The sequence below is a fragment of the Nelusetta ayraudi genome, unplaced genomic scaffold, assembly GCF_046127955.1.
Source record: "Nelusetta ayraudi isolate G7.1 ecotype Tasmania unplaced genomic scaffold, CSIRO-AGI_Nayr_v1 ptg000034l, whole genome shotgun sequence".
In the NCBI taxonomy this organism is placed as follows: Eukaryota; Metazoa; Chordata; class Actinopteri; order Tetraodontiformes; family Monacanthidae; genus Nelusetta; species Nelusetta ayraudi.
The window spans coordinates 5,740,541-5,752,750 of record NW_027466084.1 but is presented as its reverse complement, the minus strand read 5'-3'; the positions used below and the strand labels follow the sequence as shown (position 1 = coordinate 5,752,750).

At 45.3% G+C, this 12,210-nt stretch overlaps 2 protein-coding genes across 7 annotated transcripts in view; both read left to right on the top strand.

Moving 5' to 3' along the window:
• Window positions 1–4,723, top strand: part of LOC142892538 (uncharacterized) — a 317,526-nt gene extending 312,803 nt beyond the window's left edge. Inside the window, exon 6 of the mRNA XM_076032750.1 lies at window positions 4,699–4,723. Within this exon, the coding sequence (XP_075888865.1) occupies window positions 4,699–4,723 (25 nt within the window). The remainder of the gene's footprint in view (window positions 1–4,698) is intronic.
• Window positions 4,724–10,922: 6,199 nt separating this feature from the next.
• The window catches only part of LOC142892491 (ribonuclease inhibitor-like), a 182,074-nt gene continuing 180,786 nt past the window's right edge, over window positions 10,923–12,210 (top strand). For 3 of the 6 annotated variants that reach the window (XM_076032714.1, XM_076032711.1, XM_076032712.1), the window contains exon 1: window positions 10,924–11,300. In XM_076032714.1, coding sequence (XP_075888829.1) covers window positions 10,963–11,300 — 338 coding nt within the window. In that variant the 5' untranslated portion in view covers window positions 10,924–10,962. Of the gene's footprint in view, window positions 11,301–11,877; window positions 12,076–12,210 lie in introns of those variants that run through there. The other 3 variants (XM_076032709.1, XM_076032713.1, XR_012927437.1) reach the window with 3 other exon arrangements.

The following is a 12,210-nucleotide window of genomic DNA, read 5'->3' as shown; positions in this document are numbered from 1 at the left end:
GGGGGGGGACTCCAAAGTAGACAACTTTGCCATTAACATTATGATAGTTTTAATTTTTTCAGGTGGATTATTTCAAAAACTATATAGTAGAAATGTACATGTGAGATGTCCTTGTAAAGCATAGGAGCTCTACTATCACATCAACATATTTTATGGAAAATCATTTTTGGCCTTTTGGGGGGACATCACTGTATTTTTCATTCTAATGTATCCTTTCTATTCTTCTCAGACAGGTGATGCTCATCCAGTGATTAAGTCTGCCAGATCCATGATTGGTCATCCTGCACACCGATCGCATGATATATTGCCAAAGCACAGTTACTTTTTCATGCTTGATGAAGGTCCCATGACATTAAATTGGTGAAGTGCAACACGTTGACCTGGAGTTTCTCTTATATTTATTCCAAGGACGGCAACCTCCTCCTACGTACCTGTGTGGACGGGTGTGCTGAGCTTTTCTCCTACCAGATTCCACAGTAGAAATGGACATGTGAGATATCATTGTAAATTTCATTGGAAAACATATCAATGTCCCCTTTCTGAAGTGAATTTGTTAATCATAAATATTGTTGTCTTATTTTAATCCTAAAATCAAATATTTTTTTGGATGATGCAGTTTTTTTTATGATTGCTCAGGCAATATTTCTCCAAGCACCCTCAAAACAAGCCCAAAATACTGGCTGAAAAAGGCTGAAATTGCTGCATTATGTCTTAGCCCACACTTGTCTTGGCAATGGCAAAGTCAATAAAGTCAAGTAAATGCTTTATTTTGATTGAAAGCTTATTGTGTTGTTAACATATTCTGAACAAATCACTCACTTTATCAATTAATTACACTATCTGGTTGGCCTTGCAGTTGGAGGAGATGAAGGAGGAGGAGGACTAGGAAGAGAAAGATGAGGAGCAAGGGGAGGGAGGTACTGGTGAAAGTAGGAGAGGAACGGTCATTGGTGTTTCCCTGACACCCAGTAGGGGTGGGGTTCCAAACTTACAGTACTATACACTAACTATGCAGTGCACATGTCCATGTGTACTGTATAGTTTTTGAAATAATCCACCTGAAAAATGAAAACTATCATAATGTCACTGGTAAAGTCGTCAAATTTGGAGTCCCCCCCCAAAAGGCCAAAAATGATTTCCCGTGAAATATGTCAACTCATTATAAAAGTTGAGCTCTCATGCTTTACAATGATGCCTCACATGTCCATTTCTACTGTATAATTTTGGAAATAACCCACCTGAAAAACTGGAAAAATACTGTGATGTCAATAACAAAGTTTTCCATTTTGGAGTCCCCCCCAAAAGGCCAAAAATGATTTCCCGTGATGATAGCAGAGCTCCCATGCTATCCCAATGATACCTCACATCATTTCTACTGTATAATTTAGTCAAAAATCCACCTCATCATAGACATAATAATTCGCTGAATTTTACGTTGAAAATATTTGGGATAAGCACAACCATCTAGCGGTCAAATTGAGGATTTTCTTTTAAAAGGTGGAATCGAAACCTACACTAATAATATAACTATTATAATGTGGGACAAAAAGGTACATATATGATCCCGAGCAGTGAAAGGTACATATAAGTACTGTTTACTCTAAATATCAGGGTACAATATCAGGAGACAGCCTGTGTTAAATACAAAACCTGCAAATATTAATATAATATTCTCTAGGATTAATTTTACTCATACATGTCAAGGTTTTCATGTCTCCTTTTTATTGAAGCTATATTTTAACTTTAAAGCTACATTTGAATAGCCTTGAAATAAAAGAAATACACGTTCTTGAGTGTATTTGTAGATGTGAATAAGGTTGATACAACTATCCAGTCATTGTGTATTTATTTATAATGTTTAATTTGAAGAAAATTAAAAACACATTTTGCGGTCAAGCGTAAAACCAGTCCGTCTACAGCCTGGCAGACAGGTAAAATGTTCTACATAAGCCTATAACCTGACAGACAAAGCTCAGGTCCAACACCCATTGTAACGGCAGCCCAATGAGGTAGATTTAAAGGGCACCTATGATGCTTTTCCACTTTTCTGAGCTTTAAAAACTGTTACAATGTTGAACCCGTTCGTCAAACGATCTCAATTTCATCAAATAATGACGTTCATGCGTTTGGACTTGAGCCCTGCAAATTGTTGGGCATGGTTCTAAACGCTCTGTTCACTGAGATTTTTTCAACACTGGGCACGGAATGACGCCATTGTGTGCCGGATCTCCTTTCATGGCCAAGCTCCGGCACACTCTCGGACTGGTTTCGCCCTCCCCCGCTCTGCCCCGGAAGTGATTCCACAATGCGCTGCTCCAAGAAAAAAAAAAATTGGTGTCAGGGAAATTAAAAAATACAAAATAAAAAATACCGAGCGACTACTGAAGCACCAAGGACCACAACCGTTGGAGTGGAACGAACAGAGAAAATGTTGGAGGTTTGTTCAGCCTAATGCGGATGTGATGGAACACCAGTCTGCAGCCAGACCCCTCTCGTCCGGTCGGCAACGGGAGTGAGATGGGCTCGACTCGGCCCCCTGGTGGACGACGAGAGAATAGTCAGCCACGGCAATATTTGAAAACATGTATGAGGACTGTGAGTGTATTGTGACCTCAAGCATCATTAGTTTTAAGACTACTTGCAACGTACAACCGCTGAATCGTGTTGATGAACTGTTAGCCACCACCGCTAACTCCGTGCTCTGCTTGTTATGTGTGTTGTGTTCGCTAGCAGCGAAACTGAAGAGGCAGCGATTTTGACTCACAAGTTTCACTCCTTATAGCGATGTCCACGCTGCCAGCATGGTAATATGGGTTGTACAGAGCTCTTCCTACTTTGTGCTTGGTGTGGACGTAAGTTGTGCAGATATTCTTGTCTAATAATAAACGACTCTATGACTGAAGTGATGGTTTCAGCGTACATATTTTCTCTGCTCGGACAGTGTTTTGATACATGTCAACAGTATGAAACAAAATCATTCTAAGCCCGATTAAAATGTCTCGCAAAAATACAAAACAAAAACATGGTCAGTACACAAAGTAAAATATATGGACATATACATATATAGGACACGGAAGGCACAAAAAACGTCCAGGGACTTTCGGTCCGCCTTGTGGCCGTAACTAAGCCCGCGCTGGGTCCGTAAGAAGCTGGATTAGCCGCTAAACAGCTGCTAAAGAGTGAAGCCTTCACGACGGTAAGCATTTAAATTGTGCCTGTTTCGTAAAGTTTGACGTTTCCTTTTCACTCCCACACCGGCAAACTGAGGAAGTGAGGCTCAGCAGCGACGAAGAGTGTGACCCCGGGCGGGGGCGTACACCGGCAAGGCTGGGGTGGAGTGAAGTGAAACAGAGCGTTTTTAGCGGGACACAGTGAATACGAGGAAACGAGCCGCGAGATACGCAAATCTAAAAAGCTTTCAGCGCGGAAAATTGTGCGTTGCTGCTCTGGAGGGGCAAGATTTCAAATACAAAAGCCCGAAAATTAGTATAATAGGTGACCTTTAAGATGAGGATTTCAAAGTAAAGTACATCATAGTTAATTTAATCTGACTCCATTTAAAAAGTGACTTTACTTTTATACATTGATTGAACAAAAGACTTGATTAATAATTAAGAATATAGACTCAATAATAATTAAATACTAATGATCTGACTGTAATCTCCAGTTCAGGGGTGGTTTATATAAATTAACAAAACTATTGAGTTTGTTCATTAAACATGGAAGAATAGACTGATGTCTGGGTTGGAGAATTCAGAGGTTATTGAACATGATACCCAATCTTATCTGTCCAACTCAGAGGTAAAGGGTTTGAATAATGTCCAGTGAAACTTACCATATAACTAAGGTGATTGGGATTCTGATTAATCCCCATCTTAGTTCAGTGATGGCAGATATAGACAAATCATTCAGTGACCTTCTTAACATGGAGGAACACCCCATGCACTAGACCAAACAAACAAACCAATGGTTTCAATTGACTGGTTAATTCTTCTCTCGTGGCCGGAAGCTCCACTACCTCAGTGCTGGAGATGCCCGCTCAGGGGCGCCGCCAAGAATTTTGGGCACATCACTCAAAAAAAACAGTATAGTTCAGTAATAGTGCTTGAGTCCATCTTTGACAGTGTCAATGTATTTTTATTGTGAATTCTCCACAAAGTAAACTGTTAGCATTTATGAATGATCATTAAAAAACACTTTATGTCTCTAGGACAAAGTTTAGCTTTGACCTTCATAGACTTGCACTGCATTAGGGTTTAGCGATAAGGCTGGAATTAGAGTGAGGGTTTCGGGGTTCCTCATGGGCTAGAAGCCCCAAATTTGGCGTGGGTGTGTCCTGGAGGATCCTGATGAATCGGAAAGTGGCCCCATGTCTCTAGGACAAAGTTGACCTTTGACTTCCATAGACTTGCATTGAATTAGGGTTAACGATAAGGCTGAAACTAGGGTTAGGGTTAGGGTTAGCTGAAATTAGGGTTAGGGTTTCGGGGTTCCACAAGTACTAGAAGACCCAAATTTGGCGTGGCGCTTCTTGGGGGCTCCTGATGAAAAAGCAAGTGGCCTCATGTCTCTAGGACAAAGTTGACCTTTGACCCTCATAGACTTGTATGGCATTAGGGTTAGCGATAAGTCTTACATGTTACATGTCCAGAGGCTCCTTTCTTTGTTTTCCTCTTCTTTTCTCCCTATGTCCTCAAGGAAGTACAAGATTGGCGCCACCTAGAGGCTACGGGGCGATCTGGGGAATGCAGAAAGGCAGGTGGCGCTTGTGATCAAGAAGATTAGCTGCCACCTGTGGACTCCGAGGGGAGCTCTAGAATTGGCTCATTCAACCGACCAACTAGCCAATCAGCAGCGGCGTCACAGTTTAAAGGCCCCCCTCCTTCCTTGTTCTCTCTCTCACTTTGACTTCTGCACTGGACAGCCAGGTTTGTGGAGGGTGGGTTGGAACAAGGCAAGGATGGGGTACCCCATACATTTATGCACGTAGAGTCACTAAGTCTTAAACTCACCTGGTTATATCGCTTATCGCTAACCCTAATGCCATACAAGTGTATGAGGGTCCAAGGTCAACTTTGTCTGAGAGACATGGGGCCACTTTCAGGTTCATCAGGATCCTCCAGGACACACCCACGCCAAATTTGGGGCTTCTAGCCCATGAGGAAACCTGAAACCCTCACTTTAATTCCAGCCTTATCGCTAACCCTAATGCCATACAAGTGTATGAGGGTCCAAGGTCAACTTTGTCCTCGAGACATAAAGTGTTTTTTCATGAATCATTCAATAAATGTTAAGAGTTTGCTTTGTGGAGAATTCACAATACAAATACATTGACACTGTCAAGATGGACTCAAGCACTATTATTGAACTATACTGTATTTGAGTGATATGAAGCTTTTGACAAGCGCTGCGCAAAGGAGGCCCATTTGTTGTTTTTTTGAAGGGGGCCCAAAATTCCTGGCGGCGCCCCTGAGCGGGCATCTCCAGCACTGAGGCAGTGGAGCTGCCAGCCACTAGAGAAGAATTAACTAGTCCATTGAAACCATTGGTTTGGTCTAGTGAGTGGCAACAGTCCTTTGAGGATCTTAAGTGCCTTCTCAGCTGTAACCCTGTCGTTTCTGCTCCAAATTTTTCCTCATTGGATAGAAGGCCCAAATCTGGCGTGGGCGCTTCTTGGGGGCTCCTGATGAAAAAGCAAGTGGCCCCATGTCTCTAGGACAAAGTTGAAATTTCACCCCATAGACTTGCATTGAATTAGGGTTAACAATAAGGCTGAAACTAGGGTTAGGGTTAGCTGAAATTAGGGTTAGGGTTTCGGGGTTCCTCAAGTACAACAAACCCCAAATCTGACGTGGGCGCTTTTTGGGGGCTCCTGATGAAAAAACAAGTGGCCCCATGTCTCTAGGACAAAGTTGAAATTTCACCCCTTAGACTTGCATTGCATTGGGGTTCGCAATAAGTGTTGCATGTTACACGTCCAGAGGCTCCTTTCTTTGTTTTCCTCTTTTCTCCCTATGTCCTCAAGGAAGTACAAGATTGGCGCCACCTAGAGGCTACGGGGCGAGCTGGGGAATGCAGAAAGGCAGGTGGCGCTTGTGATCAAGAAGATTAGCTGCCACCTGTGGACTCCGAGGGGAGCTCTAGAATTGGCTCATTCAACCGACCAACTAGCCAATCAGCAGCGGCGTCACAGTTTAAAGGCCCTCTTCCTTTTTTGTTCTCTCTCTCTCTTTGACTTCTGCACTGGACAGCCAGGTTTGTGGAGGGAAGGTTGGAACAAGGTAAGGACGGGGTACCCCATACATTTATGCACGTAGAGTCACTAAGTCTTAAACTCACCATGTTATATCGCTTATCGCTAACCCTAATGCCATACAAGTCTATGAGGGTCCAAGGTCAACTTTGTCCGAGAGACATGGGGCCACTTGCTTTTTCATCTGGAGCCCCCAAGAAGCACCCACGCCAAATTTGGGGATTCTAGTACTTGAGGAACCCCGAACAACGCGACGCTGCTGTGACTGTTGGGATGTTTGAATCTCTTTCTCTGTCTCTCTCCCTCTCTCTCTGTGCATGCATGAGTGTGGTGAGTGTGCGAGTGTTCTTTCTCGTACTTTTCTTTGCTGTTTTTCTTTATATGCATTTTTTGTTAGTGTTTAACTTTTCAGTTGTTACTCGGGTGGGGTCGGGGGGGGCTATCGGGCATTATGCCCGCTGGCGGTAGCCAGGCGGAGCTGTTCCTCCGCAGGGGCAGGTGCACCTGGCCAGTAGGGCTGCAGCTTTTCCCCTGCAATTCCTTCAGAGGCTGCTGTACGGACCACAAGACCTGGTGTGGAAGCCTCTTGCTCGGCTGGTTTTGCACAGTGTTGGAGGTCTGGGTCTGCAGGAGTCAGTGTTTTTATTGGATTTTAACTCTGTGACTTTCCTCCCATCCCTTGTTTTACCGTGGACTTCTAAGTGTGTGGAAGCTGGTGAGGAGACAGAGGATTCTGCACAAGTCCCTGTACTGGCTGTTGCAGGAACCTCGAGGCCATGGAGGCCTTTTCAGCGCCCCCTCCTGGGCAGGAGTAGCTGTTTCTGAGGCCTTCTAGAATTACTTCCCCACCTACAGAACACGGCAGGTTTGGCAGATGCTCTGGGTTGGACGTCGCAAAGGTTCACCTGCCGACTGCTGGACCACTGGAGAGGCTGCCTGACGGGGGAAGAGCGCCACCTGTTGGGGGATTACAGCCGGGGCCTGATCGCCCTAAAATCGGATGATGATTTTCCCTCCTTCGTCATCTGGTCCAGTTCAGAACAACAGAGTGGGCAGAGCCTGAAGGACACCACGGGAAGAGATCTGTCGGTTCTGATGGTGGAGGTGCTCAACAGACAGAAGCTGCAGAATCGCCGTCCACTGCCCTGGAGTCAACTGGCTGAGGTGGAGGAGGTCCGGCCTGAATGGAGGAGCCTCTACAAACCTCCACTGTCCAAGAGGGCGGCCGACCTTCAGTGGAGGCTCCTGCATGGGATTTTAGCCGTGAATGCTTTTATCTCTGTTTTAAACACTGCCGTCTCAAACACTTTCTGTGGTGCAGTGGAAACTGTTGTTCACTGTTTCAGGTAATGCTCTCGTCTGCTGCCTCTTTTTAACCTGCTAAGCACCGTGTTCAGGAAAGTGGGAGAGTTTTTCTTTCAAGGTTTTCATCTTGGGTTTTAAATATAGAAAATCTCAGGAAATCTCTAAGGAAAAGTGCCACTTGCTGAACTTTATTCTTGGCCAGGCAAAGATGGCGGTGTATATCAGCAGAAAGAAAAAGGTGGAGGACAGTGTGGACGCTGACATTGTGCTGCTTTGTTGCAGGGCGATCAAGGCCCGAATACTGATTGACTTTCATTATTATATAAAGTTAGAGGATCTCGAGCCTTTTTTAATGACTTGGACTCTAGATGGTGTGCTGTACTCAGTTCAGGAGAACAACCTAGTGTTCTCTGATCATCTGGTGTGAGTTATTTATTATTTATTTATTTGATTTATGTTATTTTTATTATTTTTTTAATGTTGAATAATGTTCTGAAAATGCAATTTGTCAAATCTCAAACTGTTATAATAAAGAAGTGTTAAAATCAAAAAAATCTGTCTTTCTCTCTGTCCCTCTCTTTCTCTCTCTCCAATCTACTGAAGAGAGGAGCTGAAGGAAGTCTCCAAGCATTGTTTTGACACAGAATTAATCGGAGCACCTTTTGATTGTCTTCAAGATTACAATGCTCCCTAGAATGGGGCAAACTGACAGTACGTCACAAGAACACACACACATGTATGCAATCTCTTTCTCTCTCTCTCTCACTCACACACAGCATCATGTGACTTCCTGGAAGTGTGGGAGCAGTTGAGGCGGCTGGATGGGAGGAGCCACAGTGAGCAGCACAAGCGAGAAGAGAAGCTGAAAGTGGAAGTTGTTCTGTGTCAGGCTCCATTTTGAGGGGACGCAGCAGCAACAGCAGGTGAGTCCTGACAGACTGAATAACTCCTTCAGTGTGTCAGTAGTCAACAAAGTGACTTCAGTCTGGTTGATTTCTTCATGTTCTCTCACTCCCAAGTGGAAGTCAGAGTGTTCTGAGCTCACTGCCTCACTTCCTGTTTGACCTCCAGCTCAAGATGAGTGTTCGAGTGGAGGAAGAGGAGGACGGAGCAGCAGCGTCTCCAGGGTTCAGCTGTGTCTCTGAAGTGTCTCCATCCACAGGAGGAGGAAGAGGAGGAAGAAGAGTGGTGGGTGTGGAGCAGCACTGCAACCTGCCAGTCACAGCCAGACTGATCACAGTAAGACTGTCCACCTGCACCTCCTTCACTTCTCCCTCTGAGATCATGTCAGGACCTCCAGTGAGAAGATTCACTGAGGGACGTTGAGAGCAAACAGTCACACAGCAGCTTCACCACAGCAGCTGAAAAGTTGTGGAGAGAAAATTATGCTCACACTGTCACACTGATGTTTTCTTCTCCAACCTTCTCTCAGCTCCAGAGGTTGGTGGTCTGCAGGAGCTTCTACAGCACCAGAAGATCAGTCTGGAGAGGAGATGTGAACGTGTGACTGAAGGTGAAGAAGCAGGAAGTAAAACCCTCCTCAACAGCATCTACACTGAGCTCTACATCACTGAGTGACTGAGTGAGGAGGTCAACAGACAGCATGAGGTCAGGCAGCTGGAGACCAAGAAGAGCCTCCACGACCGTCCAATCAGGTGCAGCCAGATCTTTGAAGCCTCACCTGAGCAGCAGGGACTAAGAGTCAGAGTGGTGCTGACAAACGTTCACTCTGGACTGGGCCTGGAGAGCATGTTGAGCTCAGAGCAGAGAGGAGAGCTGCCCAAGACCCTGACTGACATGTACTCACACTTCCTGCTGGTCCAGACCAAGAGGAAGCAGCACAAGTATGGAGGAGGTGCACAGGAGCTGACGGAGGCTGAAAGGGAGCTTCTTGTGAAGCTGGGCCAGCTGGCATTTAAACATCTGGAGAGTGGAAACATCATGTTCTACAGTGAAGACCTGGAGAAGTGTGGTCTCAGTGTGACTGACGCCTCTGTGTACTCAGGAGTTTGTACAGAGATCTTCAGAAGAGAGAGTGCGATCTTCCACAAAACCGCCTACTGCTTCGTTCATCTGAGCGTCCAGGAGTTTATGGCTGCAGTCTACAGCTTCCACGGTCAAACAAAGAGAGACATCAAGAGATGGTCACTCTGGAGAATCCCTGGATGAGTTCCTGAAGAGGATGATGGAGAAATCCCTGCAGAGTCCAAACGGTCACCTGGACTTGTTTGTTCGCTTTCTCCATGGACTCAGTCTGGAATCCAACCAGAGACTCTTAGGAGGCCTGCTGGATCTCACTGACAACCATCCAGGAACCTTACAGAAGGTCATCAACAACCTGAAGGAGCTGAACACTGGTGATGTTTCTCCTGACAGAAGCATCAACATCTTCCACTGTCTGCTGGAGGTGAAGGATCAGTCAGTGCATCAGGAGGTCCAAGAGTTCCTGCAGTCAGAGAACAGATCAGAGAAGAAACTGTTAGCCATCCAGTGTTCAGCTCTGGCCTACATGCTGCAGATGTCAGAGGAGGTTCTGGAGGAGTTGGACCTCAGCAAGTACAAGACAACATGGGAGAGAAGATTGAGACTGATTCCAGCCACCCTGCTATATCAGCAGATCCTCCAGTCACAGGGTGGATCAACATCAGCAGGTCCACTTGTGGCTGCAGGTCTCCAAGAAAATAATGAAATGAGGAAACACTGAGGGGTAAATCCACAAAGCGATTGCGCGTCTTTTGCGGCTGAAAATCCGTGTAAATAGCGCTAAAAACGGTGAATCCGATCCACAGAGGGGACGCAAACGTGAAAATCGGTAGCGGCAGGGTTGCGTCAGATTCATTTGAATGTATTTAAATGAGTCATTGCGCGTAATGCAAATGCATTGTGCCTCATTCAAACAGCGGCAGATCCGCCGCGTATATACTGTTGTCTATAGACTACAGTATATACGGCAATATTTTAGATAGGCTATGAAAAATACAAATGGTACTCAGGTGTTGGTGACTAAGGCGTCTTGCATTGTAATGCCAGGCGCGCACAGGAGCGCGTTTATCCTAGCAGAGTTTCGCTGTCAAACACATGCACTCACGAACAACCGTTGGTGCAAACCGCTCTCAGGTTGCCAGACCGCAACATTCGTGGGCATGTTTGCGCCTGCATGTCATTAGCGCAAAAACCTTTGTGGATACCCGCATCTGTGGCGCAAATTGCGGCTGCAATGCCGCCGCAAAATGTGCCTCATTTTAGTGCTGCGCGCCCTTTTTAGAGGATCTACCCCTGAGTGGTGACTTTTAGCAGGATGCTGTCAACACAAGGCTAACTCAGCTGCTTTGTGTTGGATGGTGAATGGAGTGAAGCTGCTCCACTGGAGTCCAGGATAGAGATGAAGATGTCACAGTGGCAGAATGAGGAGCTTTAATCAGTGTGAAGGATTCATTGGTGATGATGGTGGTGATGATGATGACGATGGTGGTGATGATGATGACGATGGTGGAGGTGATGATGACGATGGTGGTGATCATGGTGATGATGATGATGATGATGGAAGCAGCAACTTCTCACTCTGCTCTCCTTCATTCAGTTACCTTCCTGAGCTTCATTGTGCAGTGGTGTCTTCAGCTCTGCAGTCCAGCCCCTCCCACCTCACACTGCTGGACCTGAGTGAGACCACCCTGAAGGATCCTGGAGTGAAGCTGCTCTGTGCTGGACTGCAGAGTCCAAACTGCAGACTGGAAGTTCTCAGGTCAGTTCCTGCTTTCTACTGGTGGACAGTGTGTGTCAGCAGTTGACAACTGGTGTGTAACGCTGCTCAGTGTGAAGACTTTGAAGCAGATATTAAAGACTCATCTAGACAAAGTGGATGTTGATATTTTCATGTCAACAATCTGCAGCCAGAAAAGACTTTGGATGGTGGAAGAAAGTGTGGAAAATCTCTCCAGTCACTTTGGAGCTCAATGGAAGTTGTTGATTGGTGATGAAGGTCACATGACTGAGCAGAAGATCCTGTGAAGAAATATTAGAGGCAGATTAATAGTGCAGCAGTATTTCTTCATCTTGTCCTTTGAATGTGTTTGACTTGTAACGAGACTCTGATGACTGAAAACAGCCACAAGCACACAAAGGACTCACTGATTATTTTCCATCTTCACTGCTGATTGGCTGCACACTGACTGACACACTGCTGTTATTGTGTTGACAACACACTGGCACAATGACTGGTTTGAGTGAATGACTCAGTGATCTAAACAGCTGCACATCTGGATAATCACCAGGGAGAAATGACTCTTAATATGACATTTACACCATGGAAGAAATCAAATATTGATTCTTTATTCAGGTTGCAGGGCTGTAGTTTGTCAGAGCTCAGATGTGATTGGCTGCTCTCAGCTCTGAAGTCCAACCCCTCCCACCTCAGAGAGCTGGACCTCAGACCTGAGTAAGAACCAGCTGCAGGGTTCAGGAGTGAAGGTGCTGAGTGGTTTTCTGCAGAGTCCAGACTGGAAACTGGAGACTCTGAGGTCAGTACTTTAAAAACAGGTCATCAGTGGTCATGTGACCAAACATAATGTTAACACACATTAGTTTTGGATTTAATTTCAAGGTGACATTTTCTGTAGTTGCAGATTCTGAAGTCAACATTTCACTTTTTTTTT